Source organism: Hyperolius riggenbachi, chromosome 3, assembly GCF_040937935.1.
Source record: "Hyperolius riggenbachi isolate aHypRig1 chromosome 3, aHypRig1.pri, whole genome shotgun sequence".
NCBI lineage: Eukaryota > Metazoa > Chordata > Amphibia > Anura > Hyperoliidae > Hyperolius > Hyperolius riggenbachi.
The window spans coordinates 295,840,562-295,864,503 of NC_090648.1; the positions used below are offsets into that span (position 1 = coordinate 295,840,562).

At 40.2% G+C, this 23,942-nt stretch overlaps 1 protein-coding gene across 28 annotated transcripts in view; it reads left to right on the plus strand.

Annotated features, from left to right (window-relative positions):
* NRCAM (neuronal cell adhesion molecule) overlaps positions 1–23,942 on the plus strand; it is a 276,104-nt gene that overhangs the window by 215,684 nt on the left and 36,478 nt on the right. For 20 of the 28 annotated variants that reach the window (XM_068276521.1, XM_068276532.1, XM_068276529.1 and 17 more), the window contains 10 exons: positions 3,481–3,612; positions 6,517–6,660; positions 6,745–6,853; positions 7,846–8,012; positions 10,335–10,482; positions 11,505–11,629; positions 16,728–16,757; positions 19,436–19,537; positions 19,699–19,896; positions 21,668–21,738. In XM_068276521.1, the coding sequence (XP_068132622.1) occupies positions 3,481–3,612; positions 6,517–6,660; positions 6,745–6,853; positions 7,846–8,012; positions 10,335–10,482; positions 11,505–11,629; positions 16,728–16,757; positions 19,436–19,537; positions 19,699–19,896; positions 21,668–21,738 (1,226 nt within the window). The remainder of the gene's footprint in view (positions 1–3,480; positions 3,613–6,516; positions 6,661–6,744; positions 6,854–7,845; positions 8,013–10,334; positions 10,483–11,504; positions 11,630–16,727; positions 16,758–19,435; positions 19,538–19,698; positions 19,897–21,667; positions 21,739–23,942) is intronic. The other 8 variants (XM_068276527.1, XM_068276551.1, XM_068276541.1 and 5 more) reach the window with 1 other exon arrangement.

Sequence of the window (23,942 nt, forward strand, 5' to 3'; positions counted from 1 at the left end):
CAGGATGGGTTGGGCCATGCCCCGCCTCCTACTACCTCTCTCTTTTTAACCTGCACTCACTGAGCCATGAAATGACTATGATTAAGGACCTGGAGTCCGAAACATGTCAGTCAAGTGCTATCACCTGTAACTGGATACGTCCTGAATAAAGTCATTGGAAGTGGAGACATTGGTGCGGACCTTCCTTTTCTACATACTGTATATAAACAATATAAAACATTCCCAGTCCCATTTTAATGCATATAATTGCAAATTTGCCTTTATCATCTGTGCACAAAATTGTGTGCATATATCATCTGTGCATTTTGGCATTAATATATTGAAAGTACCTGGCTGGCTGTGTTCTGTAGTTTAATTTTCTTTAGAGATACAAATTCATTTATATTGGAAAGAGCATATTTCTGCTTGCCATTAAAACTCTTCCCTGTCCTGCCATCATCCATCCACATGAGCTATTGTGGTAAGAGCTGGGACTGGGCACCAGGCAGTCTTTCCCTGTCATTGCAAAGCAGATGAGGGCGTGTCTCTCAACACTACACATTTTCTCTCTCTCCTGCAAACAGATGAACTCTTTGTGGCCAGAATATAGCTACAGCAGGTTCTTCTTCCTGTCTCTGCTCTGTTTATAGCTAACCTAATTTCTCATATGTGAAAGGAAAACTGCCTCTTTCTCCAGCTGTAATATCTCAGTGTAACCTTGATTGTGGCTGCTGTGAGGCAGCACAACCCGTCTGACACAATGCTGCCTCCTTCAGACACATTGATAATTAATGCAGATGCAGCAAAATCTGCCAACACATTCTGGCCCCTTATATATAACATTGAAACAGAAATCCACTTATGCAATATAATGGAAGTGTGCAGGCACTAGGACTTGTCCAAAGTAAGGAGCCAAAGTCAGTGATGCCAGTAATTTCCAGTTTATGCAGACTGTATGCTAATTGTATGCAAATGTATGTAGCTTGGCACTGCATCAGCCAAATGCAGTAGCTTGATTGATCATCTGTTCATACTTTGGGGTGGTCCATTACCAATCTGCATATATTTGCATATAATTAACATAGACTTTGCATCAACTGAAAACTCATCATCCGTCTCTAATGAAAACATAATGGAGCTGTTTCTCAAGGATAAGTTACTATGATAATAACACAAATGTCCTTCTGCTCTAGTCTTGTTAATAGTATTATTTTATAGCTCAGATGTTTTGAGGATAGTAAATAGTATTTTATGTTATATTGATTATTGTGTAGGTGGCAAGAAAATATGTTCAACTGATGCATATTTGGAATCACATGAATTCCTTCAGTGATTATTTTTAGTTTAAATGCTACTCTCATTTGCATAGTGACACAATAGATCAAAAAATAACTGAAATGAGTCTGACAAAAATAAAAGTGAGTTTACGGATCAAGTAAAATCATGTGATTCACTTGTTCACTATCAACATTTTCAGCTTCTTCTTGAGAGCTAATGGGGTTTATTAAGCAGTCTAAATGGAGCAGAGCTTAATAGCTGATATATTTTTTCGAGCATTTATCATGCTTTTTTCAGATTCATGTTGGAGAAGACGCTAGTTGCCATGGCAATCCGGCAATGCTTTCTATTCTCGTCCAAGGAATTTACTCAGCAAAAAAAAAAAAAAAAAAAAAAAGGCACAGTTATTCCTAAGCTATAGGCATTGCCCTTCCTGCAGAAAAGATGTTGAGTATAATACTCATAAGTGTCATGACCAGTGTGTGCTTGAACAGAGGCCACAGGTGCAGCATATTTTATTGTATATTTCACATTACTCTGGTGTGTGAGCTTCCTTAGTAGTGTTTGCCAATGTAGTGGGGTGGGGGTTGCAGTCTGTAATGACACATCAGTAATGCAGCTTGCATGTTATACACAAAGGTAGAAGTTTATAACATCTGCTGCATATAGTAGCAAGCTGTAAGGCCCGGTTCACATTAGCGGTCGCCGTCCGGAATCGCCGTGCCGGAGCCGGACCGCATGCAGAACGGACGGAACGGACGCACGGCATAGCAATGAAAGCCTATGCGTCCGTTCACATGCGTCCGTTTCGTCCGGACCGGATCCGGACTCCGGCATAAGACCCAACATGCGCTATTTTTTGGTCCGGCTCCTCCAGGAGCCGTATCCGGAGCGGAGCCGGACTGCACCATCCGGCCAATACAAACCAATGAGAACCGGAGAGCGCACAACACACTGGCTAAAAATCCGGATGTTCTACCCCACTTCCTATGCGTATTGAAGCGGCGATTTTGGATGGGGACACATGGGCAAGCATTTTGGAGTGGAGCAGCAGTGATTTTAAACATGCTGGAGATGTTGGCAGTATGTTGGAGGTGGAGGTGAGTGCTAAACAGCGGAGGGCCTGATTCCACAGGTCCACCTTCTGCTGACCTCCCAGACCCCAACATTTTTATTCCTTTTCTACTATATTTTGCCAAACGGATCCGGATCGCATGCTGATGAACACCTGATGCAAACTGACCGGATCCGGATCGGATCCGGATCAGAACCGTACGGTTCCGATCTGGATCCGGTCCGGATCCGGTCAGGTCATCCGGTCCGTTTGGCAGAGAACCGCAAGTGTGAACGGGGCCTAAGAAGAAAATTGCAAAATGTAGAAATACACACATATTCGTGCATATATCAAGTAAAATGCCCAACACGTTGCTTTTTTTCCTGTGGTGCTATCACTTACTGTATGTAGGAACAATCTGACAGCCCTGGCAAGTTTTAAACTAGTCCATTTCCTCATAGGGATTCTCAGTACTTCCTTCATACTTTACTAAAGCACTCCATTTAAAGTAAATGGCAAGCTTGCGTTGCTTAACAAGATGGACTAGTCAGAGCTCAATTTTTTCTGTACCTATAGTAAGTAATATCAACATTGGGAACTAAAAATACATTTATGATGCATTTTACGCTTGAACAAATGTACATCGTATATGTATTGCATACACATGTACTTTACCTCATACAATGTTTACGATAGAAGTCCTTTAACAGACAGCTGGCACACGGGTGGTAGCATTATAGTGCAAGGTGTATGTGCACCTTTTGCATTTATTGGGTTACCCTATGCACAAAGGGACTTGCTAACCATTATACAACTTCTAATAACATGATGATAATTCAATTATCATGTAATGAATACCTGGGCATAAACTCTTAATTCAAGTTGGCAACCATGAGATTGTTTTAAGCCACTTCCTCATGGCTCTAAACCTTTTATGTACTGTATGTGGTAAGTACGATGGGGGTCTATAGCAGTACCACTTTCTGCTTCCACAGAGGTTTATATAGGACTTCATGCCCCTGTGATACACTGGGAGGAAGCAGCCTGTAGCAGTCGCATGATAAATTCACAAATATAAATGTATATCATAAACAGATTGGTGTTTTTTTCTTGTGTGTGGATGCGTTTAGTTATGCAAAGATCCATTTTTCACGTGTTCTTTTCTATAGCTGCACCTTATTGGATTACTGAGCCCAAGAATCTTATATTATCACCTGGGGAAGATGGAACACTGATTTGTAGAGCTAATGGAAACCCTCCTCCCACTCTTACATGGTTAATAAATGGAGTGCTAATTGAATGTATGTAACTTTTCTTACTATTTGCTTGTCTTATACATTATCAATGGATTGTTTGCCCTTATACCATTCTAGGGTTTCAGTGATTGTATAGTAATATTACAGTGGAAATGGGCATCGCCGATATAAAAATGCAATTTTTTTTTTTTTATCAAGAATGATGGTCCAGTAAAATGTCTGCCTGTCATGGAAACACAGTGTTTCAAGTTTTTGTCCATGAAGTTAGCGTTTCCTTCTCCTTTCAACATAAAACAAGAATTAGGACTTTGGAAAGGCAATTGTGCTTATAATAAAATCTAAAAAAGCCCTACATGTTTTTTCTTCCTCAAAATGTGTAGGTGTGTTCTGATTAGATTAAGATTAGGTCATTAATGGTTCAAAATGTCCACCTTCCATCCTTAAAGAGAACCCGAGGTGGGATTTACTTATGCTAGTGGGGCACAGTGGCTGGTTGTGCACACTAACACCAGCCTCTGTTGCCCCATGGTGTGCCTCCAAGACCCGCTGCGCAGCGCTATACCCCCCGCAGTGCTGGCGACACGCAGCGTGTCGCCAGCACAATGTTTACCTCTCGCCTGTCTGTTAGCGCCGCTCCCCCGCCTCCTCTGTATCGGCGCTACCCGCCCGTGTCCCTTCCCTCCTGCTGATTGGAGGGAAGTGACGCAGGCGGGTAGCGCCGATACGGAGGAGGCGGGGGAGCGGCGCTAACAGACAGGCGAAAGGTAAACATTGTGCTGGCGACACGCTGTGTGTCGCCAGCACTGCGGGGGTTATAGCGGCGCGCAGGGGGGTCTTGGAGGCACACCATGGGGAAACAGAGGCTGGTGTTAGTGTGCACAACCAGCCTCTGTGCCCCACTAGCATAAGTAAATCCCACCTCGTGTTCTCTTTAAGCATGTCATTTCTCCTTGAGGTCTAGGTAGACTGCAGAGTCTTGACCTGCTATTGCGTCTCTTATTTTGGGCCATGTACTTACTCATGGGTTGCTTGGTCTCTTCTATGTAGAAAGTGTTGGATAATTAAGATCTACAAATTTCTCCCCCAATGTACAGCTGGGCTGGAAAAGAACAGGGATGTTTTCCTCCTGAGTTTGTTTGTCCGACAATCTAGCTATAAATGTGATCAGTCGGTTGCTCAGTGATTTCTGATTATTCCCTCTGTTTCTTGTTCTGGTGCTTTTTTTTGACCTTGCTCTTGTGTTTACAAAGGCCTGTCTGAGCAGTCACAAACACCCAACGTTCTATGAGGTATTTGTATTTTTCACTTTTTAGAAATTGAAAGAGTGATGAATCACAAAAAAATGTCCAATTGAATCTTACTTTTATCTGGACTATCTTATAGAGTTTTGTTGCAAAGAAAATAAATTTGGACATTTATTTGCTCTATGTCTCACTAAAATATGCTCATAAATTTTATAATTACCAAAAAATACTACTTCTGTTAAGATGGCATCTTATCAATTCTAGTGACATGCAGAATTACTATTTTCTGCATAAGAATATTTAAAGGTAAAATAGTAAGGGATTTAATGGTACTGTAGTAAAAATTATAGCAAACCTTGGGCCTGCTTCAGATAGAAGGAGAAAGGAAACGTCTGGCACAAATAAAACTATCAGCATGCATCACATACTTTAGTGGCTGATTCGGTTAGAAGAGCAATGCTTGTGATGCCAAGGCAAATACTAATTCACCAGGTGCTTAAATGTACACTGCTGTTTTAAGTGGATTGATGGTTGACTTCTTTTGCTTTTGGCAAGCATTGTTCAGCACCACATTTGCCCACTGTCACTAATTCTATATTGGTTTACTTTACTTATTTTTTTTTTTTATTTTTTTAAGTTCTCATTTTATTAGTTATCTCTCTTTTTTTTTTTTAAACAAACCCCTTGTTCCCTTATGCAGGCTGGCATTTCCAGAATAGCTGGACCTGCCTACATGGAAGTCCACCACCTAAACAACAGTAGATCACATTGGTTCTTCACATGGGTGTTATCTACAAGATAGGCAGAAATCTTCCCCCACCCTGCAGTATACCATTGTCCATATCAAGGACAAAGAGGTCATCTCTGCCTCTGTACCTGGAAAAAGTTGAGGTGGGCTTTGGGAGTAACTTAAGGTGCAATGTGGAAGTTCCCCTTTAATAAAGGACTCAAATATATCCAGTCTTTCTTTTTTACCCCTTACCCTGTGGAACACTTTAATGAAGAACAACTTCCCATGCTGTAATCCTCTCTAACCAGCTGGGGTTCCACAACCTGAAAAGTCCCAGCCCATATGGTTGGCCCTTATATAATAAACATTGGTCAGACTAGTGGACAAATGAGGAGTCTCTATGGCAAATTGAGTGATGCTTTTTTTGCAGAGGCGCTCTTCCATCTGCACATCTCTGCAATACTGAACAAAAAGGAAACCCAGGCAAAAGTATAGTTGAATAACTCACTGGGGTTTCATGTAGGTCCATTGAATTGACCATTGAGAAACTTTCCTGCTGAGGATTCTTATTGGTCATTTCAGTGGACCAACAGGGAACATTGAGGGTAGTTACCCATATCTCCTCCTGGGCAGAGAGGTGGGGATGAGCCCTTGTCCTTCATATGGGTAATGGAGTTTTGCTATATGGAAGAAAGGTTTAATTTACCTTAACCTCCCCTTCGCTGATCATCCCCCATGTCGAGGACCCTTGTTCATGCATAGAAATCCTATGCCTTCTGGTAATACCAATCTACATCTCCTCCTAATGCAAATGAAAAGGGGCTTGGACACTGCTGAATTTTCAGTTCTTCAGTTCAGTTTCAATTCAGCAGTTTCTTATGGTTCTGAGAAGATGCCTGCATTGCTGGGTATTGATTGCTTTATTAATATTACTTTGAATGTATTACAGTATAGAGACTATGTGATGTTTTGCAGTGGCTCCTCATGACCAAAGCAGAAGAGTAGAAGGAGATACCATAATGTTTTCCAAGGTACAACGAAGAGCCAGTGCAGTGTACCAGTGCAATGCCTCTAATATATATGGCTATCAGCTGGCAAATGCATTTGTAAATGTTCTTGGTAAGTTAAGTCATTATATACTGATAGAGAAGTTTTCCTTAATTTATTCCACATTTAATTGGCTAAATGTGCTTAATATTTCAGCTGTGAAGCCACGGATCCTTTCGTCTCAGAATGTTTCACGAGTAATTGCTAATAAACCAGCTTTTTTAGACTGCCCATTTTTTGGGTCACCTATTCCTCGTATAGAATGGTAAGATCATTTTGTTTAATTGTATTGATTTTTCTATGCATATAAAAAATATACAGAAATAACTTAAAATTGCTCTTGCATTTTGAAATCATAATGCCACTACCAAATAATCCCTAGGGCAGATTTGCTATTTTGGGTGTTCTTACGTATTTGAGGAGGACACATTTGCTGTATTTGTCATTTTGCGGTAGTGATTGCTGAATAGTAGGGTAACATATACTGTAATCTATAATCTTATTGGTTGCAGTTAACGGAGATACATTTTTATGCAGGGGTTAACTTGCATCCATATTTTTAAGGTAGGGCTCCTCCTGGCAGGGACGTTTAAAAAAGGCTAATGTAATGTTAAGTGCCAAGGCCAGTTTTGGCAGAAGACAAATGTGTCTAAAAGTGAAAGGGTTCCTTTCATTCGGATATAGCATAGGCCAAATCATACTACGCAGACAATAAAAATACAGACGAAAAATAAATTAAGGCATTATAGTAATATTGAGTGGATTCCAACACATTGCGGATGGTGGTCACCGAGTAACAGGGATTTTCCTGTCATTAGCACCTTTAGTTGTTACTAGCAGATTTCATTATGCAAATGTTAAGTATGCATTTTTCTGTTCTGTTAATTAAATCAGTTGAGTATGTTTGCAGCTCAAAAATATAGCGGCTCACACTTTTTTTTTTCATTTTCACTCATGCTAACTTACAATTTTCCCACTTTTGTAATTATTTTCATAGCAATTTAAGATCATCACTGCTTTGTGATTTTTTTTTATATAACAAAGAATGATAATGTACTGTATTGTAAGGGTTGCTTAGTAAAGAAAAAAAAAATAAACAGTTCATTTTCTGATACGTAGTAGACAGATCATTTTGGATGTTTTAGCTGCAATTCAAGATTTTGTATTACATACTCATTTGCATGACAGTTGTAGCAGGTTTGCTTTGTTGAGTTCATCATTTTATTGTCTTGATTTTTTTAATATGTTTTCTCACAGGTTTAAAGGCAAGCAGGGTAGTGTTCTGCATGGCAATGGATACGTTTTCCATGAAAATGGGACCCTCGAAGTGCCAGTTGCACAGAAAGACAGCAGTGGGACATACACATGTGTAGCAAGAAATGATTTAGGAACAGATGAAAAAATTATGGATCTTGAAATCAAAGGTAATGAATAGTATATGTAATTAAATATGGTAACTCTCTGATCCATTTCTAATGTATTTGTAACTTGGCATATTCATTTATTTCAATATTTATAATAATTACTATTATTATTCATTATTTATATAGCATCAGCATTTTTTGTGGCATGTAAAATAGACAGTACACGGTATATATACAAGTGCATAAACAACAAGGGGAAACCGGCAATATATCATTGAACAGGTCAGCTGTAGAATTGGACATAAAAGTGGATGATTTGTACACACCTTACACAGCATTTCTGAGATGCATTAGGAGAGAGATCCCTCCCCTTTCCATCTTACCAGAGCTGGGACAAGGTCCTCCAGTACCCAAGGCTGGGACACCAAAGTGCGCCCTCCATCCCTCCCACCCCAGCCGTCACACACTGATTGCTATCAGACTAAGAGGCACCCCGGAGCCCACAACCCTGTACACCTTAATCTTTATCTGGCTTGCAGTCACTGCCATGTATCCCCTTTTCTTATTTCTCTCTGCTTCAAACACAACAGGGGAATGATAGCTGAGTAAGTTTTGCGCCCCCTCCTACACAGCGCCCTGAGGCTGGAGCCTCTCTCACCTCTGCCTTGGGCCAGCCTGCATCTTGCAATCTAAGAGATTTAGCAGTAGAGTCAATGAGTGCAGGGAAATCATATGTAAAGGTGCCCATATGCTTGTTGATTTTCCCTGGCAGATTTGATTATAGTGGTTGAATATGCCGGTGATCAATACCGAAACATGGCTGCCCTGTTGTAATTTTGATTAATTTCCATCAGGATCTTGCTTGAAAATCTCGGTGGAGCATGCCAGTGGATGGGTGAGCAAAACACACCACTGACAACACTTTGCATGGCCTGGAGGGGAGCACATTTTAGATGAGGGAGACTGTGGGGCCTGGCAGGTGGTGGAGGCTTCACACATTTTCAATAGATGAAATATGGAAATTTCAATTGATGCAATATGAGATTTCATGCAGTCCACACTTTTATTTTCCATTTTTACTCATGCGAACTTTAAATTTGCCCATTTCTGTAAAGATTTTTATAGCAATTTAATAGTGTATGTATGTGTGCGTGTGTGTTTAGACGCCCATAACAATCTCACCTAGAATATATATATATATATATATATATATATATATATATATATATATATATATATATATATATATATATACATGTATATATACATGTATATATATATGTATATATATATGTATATATATATGTATATATATATATATATATATATATATATATATATACATATATATACATATACATATACATATATATATATATATACATATATATATATACATATACATATACATATATATATATATATATATATATATATATATATACATATATATATATATATATATATATATATATATATATATATATATATATATATATATATATATATATATATATATTGCAGTATAGACAGAAATATTATGGCTGAAAATGGTCTGCTATATCAAATCTTAGTTTATATTTTGGACAATGCAAATTGGATATGAAATAATCCCCCTATAATTCCCTTACTCCCTTCCTCAGTTATTTTTCCACTACTGGGGGTCCTGCATCTGCAGCCCCACTGCCTTTGCTGATCCCACTACAATTGGTGGTCCCTGTAATACTAAACTGCAGAATTTCTTGAATTTTCTGAAGCATTAGAATTTTCCCGTGTTCTCGCACTGCCACAGTGTCTTCTCTCTGCTGTTGAAGCACTCCAGCCTGGTCCTGGATTCCACTCTTTTTTTCTATGCTGGCATGTTTATGCAGGCAGCTGGGAACACATGAGAGATAGCTGTTGACCTCTGTCTTCAGCAAGCTCCACATCTGCATTATATAGGGGGATCACCAGTGGCAGGATTGGTAAGGGTGTTGGGTGGGTGGAATGTGTAGATGAGCAGATGTTCTCTGCAGTTTAGTATTACAGTACTTGACCAGACTTATATAATTAGGTTTTTAACTGCAGATATCTCACAAAAGACACATAAAAGTAATCTTTGGCAAGCTGTCAAATTAAATACATGTAGATTTGTGCCTGGAGTTGAGCTTGAAGTTTTACCTTGATACTGCAGATTATAGAAAGCATAAACATGCCCAGAAGTAGTAATTATTGGCAGGTTAGTAACTGGTCAGCAATAGATTTTTCTTTTGTTCATCAGTTGGCCCTGCCCAGTTATCTTATATCTAGCAATAAGGTGTTCACTGATGAGACTAATCAATTTGGAGCCTAAGGATAGGTTTAGGAATACAAGCGTATAATTTATTCTGTTTTGCTTTTTAGATCCAACAATGATTATCTCTCAACCAGAATACAAGGTTATCCAGAGATATGGCAGTGCCTCCTTTGAATGCAAAGTTAAGCATGATCCTTCTTTAGCAGCAGAACTGTTATGGCTAAAAGACAACAGTGACCTGCCTATAGATGAAAGGTACTGATGATATTTTTCTTGAATTCTGCAATACCACGGTAATGTCATGTCAGATATTGGGTCAAAAGAACTAAAACAAAAGTCCAGGATAGGCTTCTACATTTCTTCTTAATAAATCATTTTCTTGATACCAGACAACCTTGCCATATTTTACAGTACTGTACCTACTGCATATATTAAGCTCTTTTAGGAATGTCACACAAGTCTCCCATCTTCACTGCCAATAAAATGTTCTAGCATTATCTTTTCCATAATATCTTCTAGAGCCCATAAATGCCCATGGATCTATGGTTGCATCTTTGGCTGCAGTAGTATTTGAATCACACACCTAAAACAAGCATGCAGCTAATCTTATCAGAAACGTGATCTGCATGTTTTTCCAGGGTCTATAGCTAAACACGTATTAGAGGTAGAGGATTTGCAGCAGGACAGCCAGCCAATGTGCATTGTTTTATTGAAAATAAACATGTCAGCCACCATATTCCTCACACTTAAAGTTTACTTTAAGAAATGTATTGGAAAAATGGCTAAAGGCTGAGGAATTATAGCTCTTATTCCAAACTCTTCCAAGCTGATCATATGTAAATATTACCGGTTAATCATTTTGTAATAACACGTTACCACATAAAGATTGTTGGGATTTTTTACTTTTCTTAAAGTATAAAAGCACAGTACATTGTCACCTCCCATTAATTATGAATCACATATCCTATAATTTATATTTATCTAATAAGGTATTAGTTCATATGGTATTTAATCTCTAGCAACCTATGTTCACTACTATTCCTTATAGCTACCATAAAAGGAAGTATTATTAGTTGCTATGAGTATGATGTTGTACAAGTCTTATTGCACGCAATCTTTATTCAAATACTTTTATAAACACAGCGTGTATTTTATTACCAAAACAGGAAACAATTATGTGATTATTAGGCAAGCTACGATCTTTTATCAAGTAAGGTGTAATTCTTGTATGCATGCTGATTACACCAATGAATCCATAACAAACGTTTCCTTTTCAGATTCATAGTTGAGAAAGAGCGTCTGACTATCAAAAATGTAACAGACAAGGACAAAGGCACTTACACTTGTGTAGCCAACACTACCTTGGACAGCGCCTCAGCCAGTGCTGTGCTCACTGTTGTTGGTAAGACGCAGCTAGCGTTTTTGTTTTTGTGTAGCTGTATAAATTTAGGGCAGTGTACTTGATATGCTTTGTCAGTATTTATACTGTTTGTATTATAACATTCTTCAGTTTGCTATTACCACCCTGTTTTATGGAGCAGCTGGTTCCCATGCTTGTCTAAACCACCTGTTTTGGCTGTGTGCTGGTGGTTTTGACTCCTGGTGCTGATGCTGAAATAACTTCGGCTGTGCTGTCTAAAGCTTGAAAGGATATCAGCCGGAGGTCCAGCGATTGGGCACCGGAGCAGAAACCAAAAGCATGGATGAATATGATTAAAGGTGAGTATCAGTTAGGGGTAGTCATCTGTCTAGAGGGTTAGAATTAGGATATAGGGATTAGCTTAAGTACTTGGATTAAGTTTATTGAAGTTAGTCAACAAAAAAGGATATTTTCATTAGGGGAAAGATAACACATCAGCAAGGAAGGTTCACCGCCACCCCACTTGCAATCTCGCTCTTGTGCCCGGGAGCATTCTGCGCAGGTGCAGTAGGTCTGTGCCAGCGCAGTAGTTCTGCGCCTGTGCAGTAGTTCTGCACCTGCGCAGAATGCTCGAGGCCACGTGACCGTGAGCAGCACGGCCGTGCCTTCACGCAGGCGCAGTAGATGCCGACCTGGCGAGGTCGGCATCTGCAATGAAGGGGAACCTGGGACACTGGAGCTGCAGCAAGGGATGCATAGCCTTCCAGGGGGGAGTGTAGGGATAGATGAACAAAGGGGATGATGTTAGGGATAGGTGAATAAAGAGAGTGTGGGGCTAGGGACAGGTGAACAAAGGGGGATGGGGGTAGGGATAGGTGTTGGAAGAGTGGATAAACACCAAAACTGTTAATAAAAACTGAGTTGCAATCTTTAAAGGTGATCCCTAACTGCTAAGCTGACATGTGGCATTGGAACCAAAACTACTTGTGCCAAATCCTGATGTGTGCATTGTGAATATTCTGCTCAATCAAATACAGTAAGGGTTATAAATACATTTTATAAGGAAAATAGTTATAGAGCAAACATTTAATGCTATTTCTAGTACTGCATGGGAAGATTTCTAAATCTGGGGTTTAACAGAATGGTCTGCGGCAACCTAAGCAAATAAGACAAAGGAGGGAAGATATGCAGGAAAGACCAGATGGGACAGGTCTACTTTGTAGCAAGTATATGCCTTTTACTATGTATCTTACCTGATAAAAGCCCTGAAACCTGCGTCCATAGGCTTTTTCCATGTTAGGCACCAAGTGCACAGGCGCATAGCTGAGGCCATTGCTATGCGTACTGACAAAAGTGCCGACGTTCTGGCGCACATTGGTGCATGGGTGGATGCACATGGTGGTCGCTGTTTCTAGCACCTGCCTTAGAAACAGGCCTAACTGCCTAGTAATATATATATATATATATATATATATATATATATATATATACACAAACCTTTTGAGCTAGAGTATAGGAGGGGTATGACCTGTCTGAATGCAAATCTGGTAAGTATAAAAATACAAAACTTTATTTGACACTTGCAATTAGATATAAATATAAAATCACATGTCAGCAACCCCTCCCTCCACTGAACCCAGATAACCCTCATAAATCTCCTAAAAAGCCCACAAAAAAGCTCATGTGCCCATGGCTATCTCTGAGGTTGCGCAGCCAAACATATTCATCAAAAAAGAATTTATATGAAATTCCATTCAATGTTGCACTAGGCTTCGTCTCCAAAATTGCAGAGATGTGAGCAGTATTAAGTGTCATGTGGCCTCAGCCTCCAGCCGCAAGTAAGCTCCTCAATGTATTTGGACACATAGATCACGTGTAGGTTCCAGAGGTGGCTGCATTAAGGCAATAGTGTGGTCTGACACTGGTCTTTGCGAAAAATTAATAAACCACTGCCTAGATAGATGTACTCAGCAAACCTCACTGTGTCAGTTCCTTTTAACAACAAGTAATGCTATATGGCAATGACTTCAGTCCAGTACACTGTATGGAATAGATTAAGCACGGCTGGTGTATCCAAAAACTAGTTGGTAGCACTGGGTAAAGCCTCTGTGTCAGCTTAAGCAGTCAGCAAGCAAAAGGCAAAATTATAGGCAAATCCAGTATAAACTGTATAGCAAGCATTGGCTTGTGAAGCACACACATGCAGTGAGCAATTTTGCCTGGCAGAAGGTTAGTAGTAGTTTTCAGCCAGTCTTGACAAGACTCCAGTCTACTTCTGGGTCTGCCCACTGCACAGCTGGGAAACTGACTGAACTTTTTCCCATTTTATCCTTGTTGATTCTTGACCTTATTATGCCTCCTACACATTTACAACTTTCATTCTGCAAAACGATCATTCGCAGTAGCATATTAATATGGGATGCAGAGGCTGTGACCACATTGGTTTCCCTGGACCAGAGCGGCCCTTCAACTGCTATATTATCTTTTCATTGGTGCTGGTAATGATCACTCCTAAATGTGCATTGAATAGTGGTAATCATTAGCAAACTGTTCCCCTCACCCAGCTTAAATTCTCTATGACACTGCAGCTGTTATTGGCAGGTTTTGGTGCTCCGTATAACGGTAATTATTATTTATAAGGTAATTGACTTACAGTGTAAAATTGCACTGGGGCTTCTTGCTATGCACCTGATCGATCATCATTAACCTCTCTGGGGGTAGTCCTGAGTCAGGCTCGGGGTGGAAAAAAGAACCCAGGAGCGGTAATTCGGAGCCTGACTCAGGATAGCCGCCCAGAGATCTATGCAGAGCCTGAAGAGCAGCAGGCATTTCAACTCGCCTCCCCAGTATCCAGGCACTGGCAGCAATTCTTCTGGTCCTCAGAAGCTTTGGATCCCTCTGGTGAGATCACTGTTTGTTGTCATGATGACAGATGACGATCTAACTACAGAGGTACAGCGCCTCCTGGAGGAGGGAGGGAAAACTGCAGCGCTGGATCCCAGGGAGGTGAGTTAGATGAAGGGCTGCCGCAAATTTTTTTCCTGGTTCCAGAAATAGTACTGCCAGGGAGGTTTATGAAGTAAAAAAATATTATCTGCTTAATGTTTTACAATCATTACTATAGGGCTGAGTTTCCTTGCTGCACAGACAGGTCCTCTTGTAGAACACAGCTTACATAGAAGACTTTTAGGCCTTTTATGCAACCCACAAGGCCTCATACTCTGGTGACTGTTGATTTGGTTCTCTGAGCTTGTTGGGGGTGCAAGTGTTCCAAAACATAAAAAATTGACTGTATAATAAAAATATTAACTGATGTAAATCAATTTTACTTTTTGCCAAAAATAATACTTAACACAACTCAGTATTGAGTTGACAAGATGCTCAGGGTCCATTTACTTTACTTCAGTGGGCCAATGTATTATACATGCAAACTTTCTTTCTCTTATCTTTAGTTTCTTTTAATTTTTATGCTTTAACTCACACTTTGAAATAAACCTATTGGCAGTTGTTTTTACCATTATCAGGTGTTGTTTTTATCTGTATCATCATCAGTTTGGGCACTTTTCTAGTGTGAGCACAAATGTTCCACAACATCACCAGAATGACCTTTGGTGTATGACCCCACTGGAAAACACTATTATTTACCACTGCAGCTCCTTCCAGTTCTTCTTCCTCATATTGTGGATAGCTGACCAATGTGCGACCAAAGCTATCTGAAATGATGCAGGTGTGTACTGTGCTTTAGACCATAGGCCAGTACCATCACACAGCTCACTGGTTATCCATTCAGCAGACAAATGAAGCAAGAGACTGCAAGGCTAGAGCAGAAAAAAGTTAGCATCCGATTAGGCTCTATGGAAAAAATATGTAAACCAGAAGGCTGGCTGAACACCACTACTGATTGCCTGACAGGTTGGAAATGTCATGTGTATGTATGTCACCTGTGAATATACTGTTTGCTTGGAGGTCAGGTCCTCTTTAAGCCATAGCTAAAGTGTCTTGCTCATAGAATGTTATGTATAGGAGACCCTTGTGAAGGTTCTTGGGAAATCTGCAATCTATGTCATAAAGAAAATTACTGATTTTGACTATTCACTTTTTCTGTATTTTCCACCCATCACAACTGTCGTAACATGAGTCCTATAATATGTATTTTGGTCTTTCACAATAAACATATTTACTTTACCTGTTTCAGTCGCAAGGTCAGTTTTCAGGTCTCTCTTTCCCAGGTCAAGTTGGTGAATGTGAGTTACAGTTGATGGATTACAGTAATTTGCCTTGTATGTGTGTTGAGGAGAGAGGGGGATAGCTGTGGCTCGCAGCAACCAATCAGGAATGTGCTTTAATTTTCTAGATCTCTCTAGGAGAGTGACACAAAATGGTTGCTGTGGCAACAGCCATTTCTGATGTATTGCTATATATGAGCCCAGGCTTATAGGTTCTGCTCTGCAGATGCAGCTTCCTGCCTCGTACTGTGGTGGCATGAATGCACATTTCCACATTGGTGCATACAGTGAGATACACTGTGTCTACGTAAATAGATCTTTCAAATTAACTTAAAGAGGATTTTGTAAGAAAAATACTTACCTAGGAAGAGGGAGGCCTCTGAAGCCTAATGAGGCTTCCCCTGTCGGCCTCTGCCCCTCGGTCCCAGTGCTGGCTCCCCCGAAATTACAGCTGGTAGGTGCAATATCACATATATGCAATATTTACCTACTGCAATATGGCGCAGTAGCGGCTTTCCGATTGGGCTCAGGCAGAAATAGCCTAGCCCGATCGGGTCCGCTGTACTGCGCAGGTGTGAGTCGTCTGCACCTGCACAGTAAGGCGGACCAGATCGGGCTTGGCTATTTGGGCCTGATCGGAAAGCTGTTACTGTGTCAGCGCTGGATCGGGGTAGGTATATAATTAGTTACCTCTCTGGTGTTCGGGACTGCCAGTGCTGGAACCGAGGGACGGAGGAGGATAGGGGGAAGCCATATTAGGATCCAGTGGCCTCCCCCTCCCGAGGTAAGTACCACCCAGGGGATGTTTTTTATTTTTACAGATCCTCTTTATCTGCAAATAGTTACATTGGTCAGCATGGCATTTGCAGTAAGGGCATTGGATGTTACTAATACTATGTTAATATCCTTTGCAGAAGCTACTCTACCTCCTCCTGTAAAGCACGGTAAACTGACACCCCCTCCCTTGTATATGTTTCTACATTAAACATAACATATATCTTCACCATGTCACTATATGCGTTTTTTTTATATTCTGCATGGCACTTATTCTTATCATTTATTTGAAATGCATAGTTTAAAGGGGAAATGTACTTGTTGATACATGTTGCAGTATACTTTTGTGCACTAGTAGATGCCGGCAACAAATTGTATAGAGGATACATTGCTGGACCCTAAGCCCAAGTGCAGTATGTTTTTACTACATGTACATAAACGCATTGCTTCCTAATATCCCAAAATTAGGAAAGAAATGAATCCAGACGGCATGTAATTAAGTCTTAATGCTTTACGCCAGCCTAAAAACTGGTAGATGCTTCTTTCTTAATTATTTTGTGTCTAACAGATTCAAATCTGTAATTAGTAAATGGAGCCGCTTTTGGTAATACACGGAAATGTTCTGTTTTTAATGACATTGAAGCTTCCCCTTTAATTACACTTATTTTTTTTTCTTGTGTAATGATGAGCATTATTTTTGCATGGCCTGTGATGTAGTGAAATGGTTAATTTATACACATATATCTTTTAGCTGCTGGATATGGCAGGAATATTTAGAGTATAAGTGTGTTGTTGTACTTGTGTTGTACATTGTGCTTGTTAGAAGTGATGTATTATAACACTAGTGGTTTCTTTTTTTATGTATTCATGGGCCCTGTTATTACGGTCCTTACTCACTAAGTTTTCCTGAGTTGCTGATCATTGGACAATAAAAGTAATCCTGCAAACCCTACCTGGCATTATGAAAAAAATATCTACTTTTAGGTGGCAAGAGCTTGTAATCCTAGGCTGAACCATTTTGGGCCAAAGCCAGGATTGCTGATGGGATAGTTATTTAAAGTAACCCAGAAGCAAGAAAAAAAAACTTAGATACTCACCTAAGAAGTAGGAAGGCTCCGGATCCCATAAAGGTGGGATGTAGAACTCCAGCCCTCAAGGGCCAAGGTCCTCACACGTTTTTGGCACAGCAGAGATTAATTGCTGGGTCCGAATCAAGAAATATGTGGTTCATCAAGTCGAACACATTTCTCCATTTTTGGTCCATATCCATGCATGCATGGATATGGCACTCAAGGACTGGAGTTCGACACCTGTGCCATAGAACCTTCCCAGCCCTCCCTCCGACCTGCAGTTTGAATACATCTTTGGCACTCTTCGGGCAGCCTTGGTGCTTGCACAGTATGGATGTGCCCCTCTTCAGAAGCACTCTGGAACAAGAGTGCTTCTAAAGCCCTCCAAGGAGTCAAAATATGGTCATTTTGAATCGGGGACAGCGGAGGAATGTGGAGAGAGAGTGGACCAGGAAAGCTCTAGGGGATCTATAGCCTTCCCTCTTCTTAGGGAAATATCTAAGCCTTTTTTCAGGCCACTTCAGGATGGCTTGAACAGCTGTGGGAGTGTCATCACAGACCAAGGAAGATTTGCAAACAATTGCTTAATGCACAGGAGACTTTTAATAAATTCAGACCAGGTTTTCAGAATCAGTTATGTTCTAAAATGATCTGTGGCCAGAGTTCAGCCAAACTCTATACATTGTATTATTTTTGTAGCCCTTATTTGAAGATTTGTAGCCCTGTTGTTAATTAGACAAGATGAATCAACCATTGGTCTCCTAGGTGACTCTGGTGCTAATATGTCCCCGTTGGAGGTTATGACTGCCATACTGTCTTATTCATTGTAAAGCCATTTCCTACTGCTAAATGGTCATTTACTAGTTCCTGTCAAGAAGAATGTGGACATCCGGAGAGTTGTGACAAAAGAGCCATACCTAAGCCTTCTCTGAGCAAAAAGCCCTCAACACCAGAGTCCCTAGAAATTTTAAAATTGGAGGTTAAACGCAAACATTTATGGTAAAATTAAACACAGTGCTTGTGTATATGGATGGTAGAGTTTTGGGTAACATTTAACTAGCATTAAATCACAGCCATAGAATAAAGTTCAATCCAGTTCAGTTAAATGCGATCAGCAAACCATTTGAAATAAACAAAAATAAGACAGGCTGCATTTATAAGAATATAACAAAATGTCAAACAAAATTGAACACACAGGTTTGGGCAAAGATCCCATTCAGAATTCAAACTGTTTTACATTCCCAGCATGCTCCAGAACTGCATTTGACAGTGTACACAAGCACCAACAAACATGTGGAGCAACTACTTTTATACTACAGTACTCTACTGTTAGCATTAGTTACTCAATTTTGTATTTTACAGTAAATGTCTTAATAACAAATATTTAAACCAAAAGCATGCATACAAAAATCGTTACAGTAACAAAAAATATGCCATAAAAAATACTACTTGTTAAAACTTATTTTAAAACAGTGCAGCGCCCATGTAAATTAAAGCTGTGAAGCTGTGATTTTTGTTCTTTTTACCTTTGGCTGTTTTTATAATGTCGGTGAAAGCATCATCTTTTTTTATCTGCTGCCATTATGCATCTTTGGCCTGCCACTGCTGTCCTCTACAATGTAACGTTCAGCTGCATGTGATCATGCTACTCTTTAGCTCCACATGACTTAGTAGATATGCTTCAGATATTTGTTCTTTTCTGGCATTGTTGTTAATCTCTCTCAGTTGCTCCAAGATTCCCTCTGTTTACTCTATATAATGGAGTATTTGACTTTCAGACCGGCCGAACGCACCTTCTGACTTAGAATTGACTGATCGTCTTAAAAGGAGTGTGCAACTCACATGGGTGCCAGGCGATGACAATAACAGCCCTATTACTGGTAGGTTAATGTCATATAATAGTGTTGTCATCCTGTGCTCAGTAAATGACTGTATGTGTGACTTGCTGACTGTGATCCAGCTACTTCCATACACTTTTGTACACTATTTAGATTTGAACTTAATGTCTGCAAGTGAGCCTATTATTTTTTTTCCTTTTCAGAATTTATAATTGAATATGAAGATGCAATGCATGAACCAGGAATATGGCACTTTCTGACCAAAGTTGGAGGTACACAGACCACAGCCACGCTGACCCTTTCTCCTTATGTTAACTACTCCTTCAGAGTCATTGCAGTTAATGAAATTGGCCGAAGTGACCCAAGTCAGCCTTCAGAACGTTACATGACAAGTGAAGCAGGTTTGTAAAATTCAACATTCAGTATCTGCAAAGTTGCATGAAAGAATCATTTATCCCACTAACAAGTATTCAGTGTGAGGTAGAGGATGGACAGAATACTCACCAATCTAAGGAATCAACTATTTGTATGTCTTTATATAGAAAGCACAAGTCTAATGTTTCAGGGCCACAGAGAGGCACTTTCTCAAGGAAAGGAATAAGGATACATGCTTAGCATTATAAGCTCCCTCACCACCTGGTCTACTGAGTTTTGATAAACAAGTCTTTAGAAAGGTTACATATTTATTTTTTGGCTTTTATTTATTGGTATAGGATTTCAGGCAGTGACCACAGCTATGTCCCTACCATACATCCACTTCTGCGTTGGAGCAGAGGCTAAGCTATAGTCATGGGGTGTCATGGGTGTGGCTACTGCCTGCAAGGCTACACCTCTTCTCTCCAACTTCAACACATTGTTCCATCCAGATGGGATGGCAGTGCATTCTTTTATGGTAGGTGGCCACTCTGGCCCACCTATAAACCAGGATCTGCTCCAGTGCAGAAGCTGATGTATGACAAGATGTGTGGTTAGGGACATAGTTATAGCTATAAATACATAATACATTTGAGCCTGTGAGCTTTCTACATATTTAACTTTCAAAGCCAACTGTACAAAAAAGGTATGAAAGCTGTAAGTATACCTCTAGTGGGCACTGTGTCATTTTGGACAGAAGTTCACTTTATTTGCAATGTAAATATGTGATATTGGGAAGATTGTTTCTCAATTTGCAAGAGGGGAGTTAAACTTTCTCACTTTTTAAAACAAATTTGATCGTTTTTGAAATTAGATCTCAGACCCACAAAGTCTTAAAGGACACCTGAAGCGATAGTCATATGGAATCTGACATATTTATTTCCTTTAAAAAAAAATGCCAGTTCCCTGGCAGTCTTGATGATCTTCCAAGCGTCAGTAGTGCCTGAAACACACACCTGAAACAAGCATGCAGCAAATCCAATCAGAAACGTGTGATCTACATGCTTGTTCTGGATCCATGCCTAACAGGATTAGAGGTAGAGGTCAGCAGGACAGCCTGCAATCATTTGCATTGTTTAAAAGGAAAAAAATATGGCAGCCTGTACACTCTAGAGGAAACTCAGTCAGGATAATTAGGCTGTCCTGGCTGACTCATTGCATCATTTCGTGATCTGCCATGTTGAAATTGATAAATTATAACAAATGCAATGTTTTTGTCTCCTGTGCTGCTGATCACCGCTCGCTCATTTGCTGTTGGTCGTCCCTCTTCTCCTTTCCATTGAACAGCACACACTGCTTAGTTATAGCTGACATGGCTCTTTGTGTGTACCCAGAGTATCTTTTTTCTTTAGTAAATCCATGATTTAGATTTTGTTTATTTGTGACTGTGCCTTTACAGCCCCTAAGTGTTTTAGGGAGAAGAGTAGAGATTAAAAACTTGCCGTTTACAAATCAAAGTATGAATCTATAGATGTCCTGACCCTGACGGATATGTTTCCATGGGTTTCTAGACACCGCAGATATCTCACTGATATTTATCAACACATCTCCTACTTAGTAAATGCTTGTGGTTGTTTTGTTGGTAACCTTCAGGTAATGATTCCTTTTTTTTGTAAATTACCAAACAGTAAAATGATCTTTAAAAAATAAGATCAGATACAAGTTTACAGTCAATAACAGAACAGTTTATCGGTGTACCATTCATTATAACATATTATCCTTCTAAAATGAAAAATGAATGCTTCTTTGTGGTTTCAGAGCCTGATGTAAATCCAGCTGTTGTTAAAGGGATTGGCACAGAGTCCGATAATCTAGTAATCACCTGGAAAGTAAGTCTGACCATCTTTCTTTTTCAACATTTTTCCTATCAAGTCTAAAGCACTGTGATGAAGAGCTGCAGGAGTGATTCAGGGTTCAAAGTTGGGTGTCACAGTCAGTGTAAGGCATAAATAACAGATTATAGTTCAGCTCTGGGCACAAAAATCCCGCAATTCTCCTACCAGCCAGTCATACCATGAACATCATTATGCTTACAGAAAATACACCTTGCTACTGAAAGGCAACACAGGTTAGTGATAAGAGGAATGTATTGCCACTTTTCCAGGGTCATAAGCTACATGGAGCATTTTAGTGTGCTGCCACTAATAATTTCCTTCCACTTCCTGGAGAGACTGGACAGTCACATAACTACTCACTAAGCAATAAATAATGGTTATTGTCTATATTTGATATTTGGGAGTTTATAAAACCCAGTGTTAATTTTTCATTATTTCAATATTTACAGGAGTTTATTTCAAGTACTGATATAGCTAGTACAATTGTTAAACAGGCGCCACATCCACTTGAAGTGAAATTTAAAAGAAATGGTAGCCAAGGAAATGAGTCAAGCTGCCAGATGTTACAATCATTACCAATTGTATACAGAAGTACTACAGATAGCCTCAGCGCATCCGGGTTTCCATCTATAGACCAAATAATCTACTCTGTCTTCCGGATAGGGCAGGCTAAAACCTCTATGAGCCCAACTCTCCGATATCTGTAATCACCCAGTGTAGGGACAGGCTCACAAGGGGCCACCACCGCAGTAAAGACAGAGAAGGCGAAAACTCTGTAATTCACAGTATTCATTGAAGGTTTATTTAAGCCTCAAGGAAAAAAAAAAATAGGTGAGTCACTAACAATGCGAACCCATTTCACACAAGTAGTGTAATTGTTAATACTTACTCTCCAATCCGACCTGTTTATCCCTTCCAGCATCGTCAGTAGTGTTGGAGAGTGACCTGTTAGGGCATTAAATGGTATTCCTACTTACTAGTGTGTCATGATTGCCAAGTCGGGACACTGCATCCCTCAGTTATTGAAGACTGGATACCCATTACTAATTCAAATGCACATGATTGTAATCCCTGCAGCCTCAGCTAGCCGTATTGCCTTCTGGGATATGTAGTGTCTTCTGATTTGCGTGTATACTAGTGGCCTGTATTTATAGTAACCACATAAGCCACACTGTTTTTTGAAGTGTAGGTCCCTAGCTTCAGAATATTAAGCCAGTGTCTGCATGGTATCCATTAACGGTACCAATATTGGTGAATATATTAATTTGTAATAAGTACACTACAATCACATCCTTAATTAAAATTATCCACAAAATGAGCTTAATTACTTAGAACATAAAAAATATACAACCATTAAATATCATATATCCTATACTATAAAACCCCTGTGTTGCTGCGTCCAGCATTTGTCCCTGTGTCCCTGTTATTTGCCTACTGCGCATATGCGCAGTAACGGACACGGACAGCTGGACGGGACCAGGGGGCAAGGTGGGCGTGTGCGGGCGCGCACATGCGCACTGGTGGCGGTGGCAAAAACAAAAAAGACCTAGAGCCCATTTTTAAACGGGCTTGGGTTTACTAGTATAAACCTAAAATATCAAAACCATTTCATACATAAATAATTTGCATTAATTTAACCTCCTTACCGGTAACCCTGTGTGTGACACGGGGTAAGCCGCCGGAGGGTGCCGCTCAGGCCCTGCTGGGCCGATTTTCATAATTTTTTTTTTGCTGGACGCAGCTAGCACTTTGCTAGCTGCGCCAGCACCCCGATCACCGCTATCCGTTGCGGTGCGCGCCCCCCCCCCCCCCCCCAGACCCCTGCGCTGCCTGGCCAATCAGTGCCAGGCAGCGACAAGGGGTGGATCGAGTCTCCCAATGACGTCCTGACGTCGGTGACGTCATCCCGCCCCGTCGCCATGGCGACGGGGGAAGCCCTCCTTTGAACGGGATTTCCTGATCGCCTATCGCCGGAGGCGATCGGCGGGGCTGGGGGGATGTAGGCTCGCTACATGATTTAAAAAAAAAAAATATCAAAAAAAAACTGCTGCGCTGCTCCCTGCCAGTATTTTTCATACCGCCAAGGGGGTTAAGACAGTAAAAAAAAACACTTTTCATTATTCAATTAATCCAGATCAAGTAAAATCAACACAAACCCTTTCATATATAGACCCTCTGTAAATTAGTTTAAAACCAAG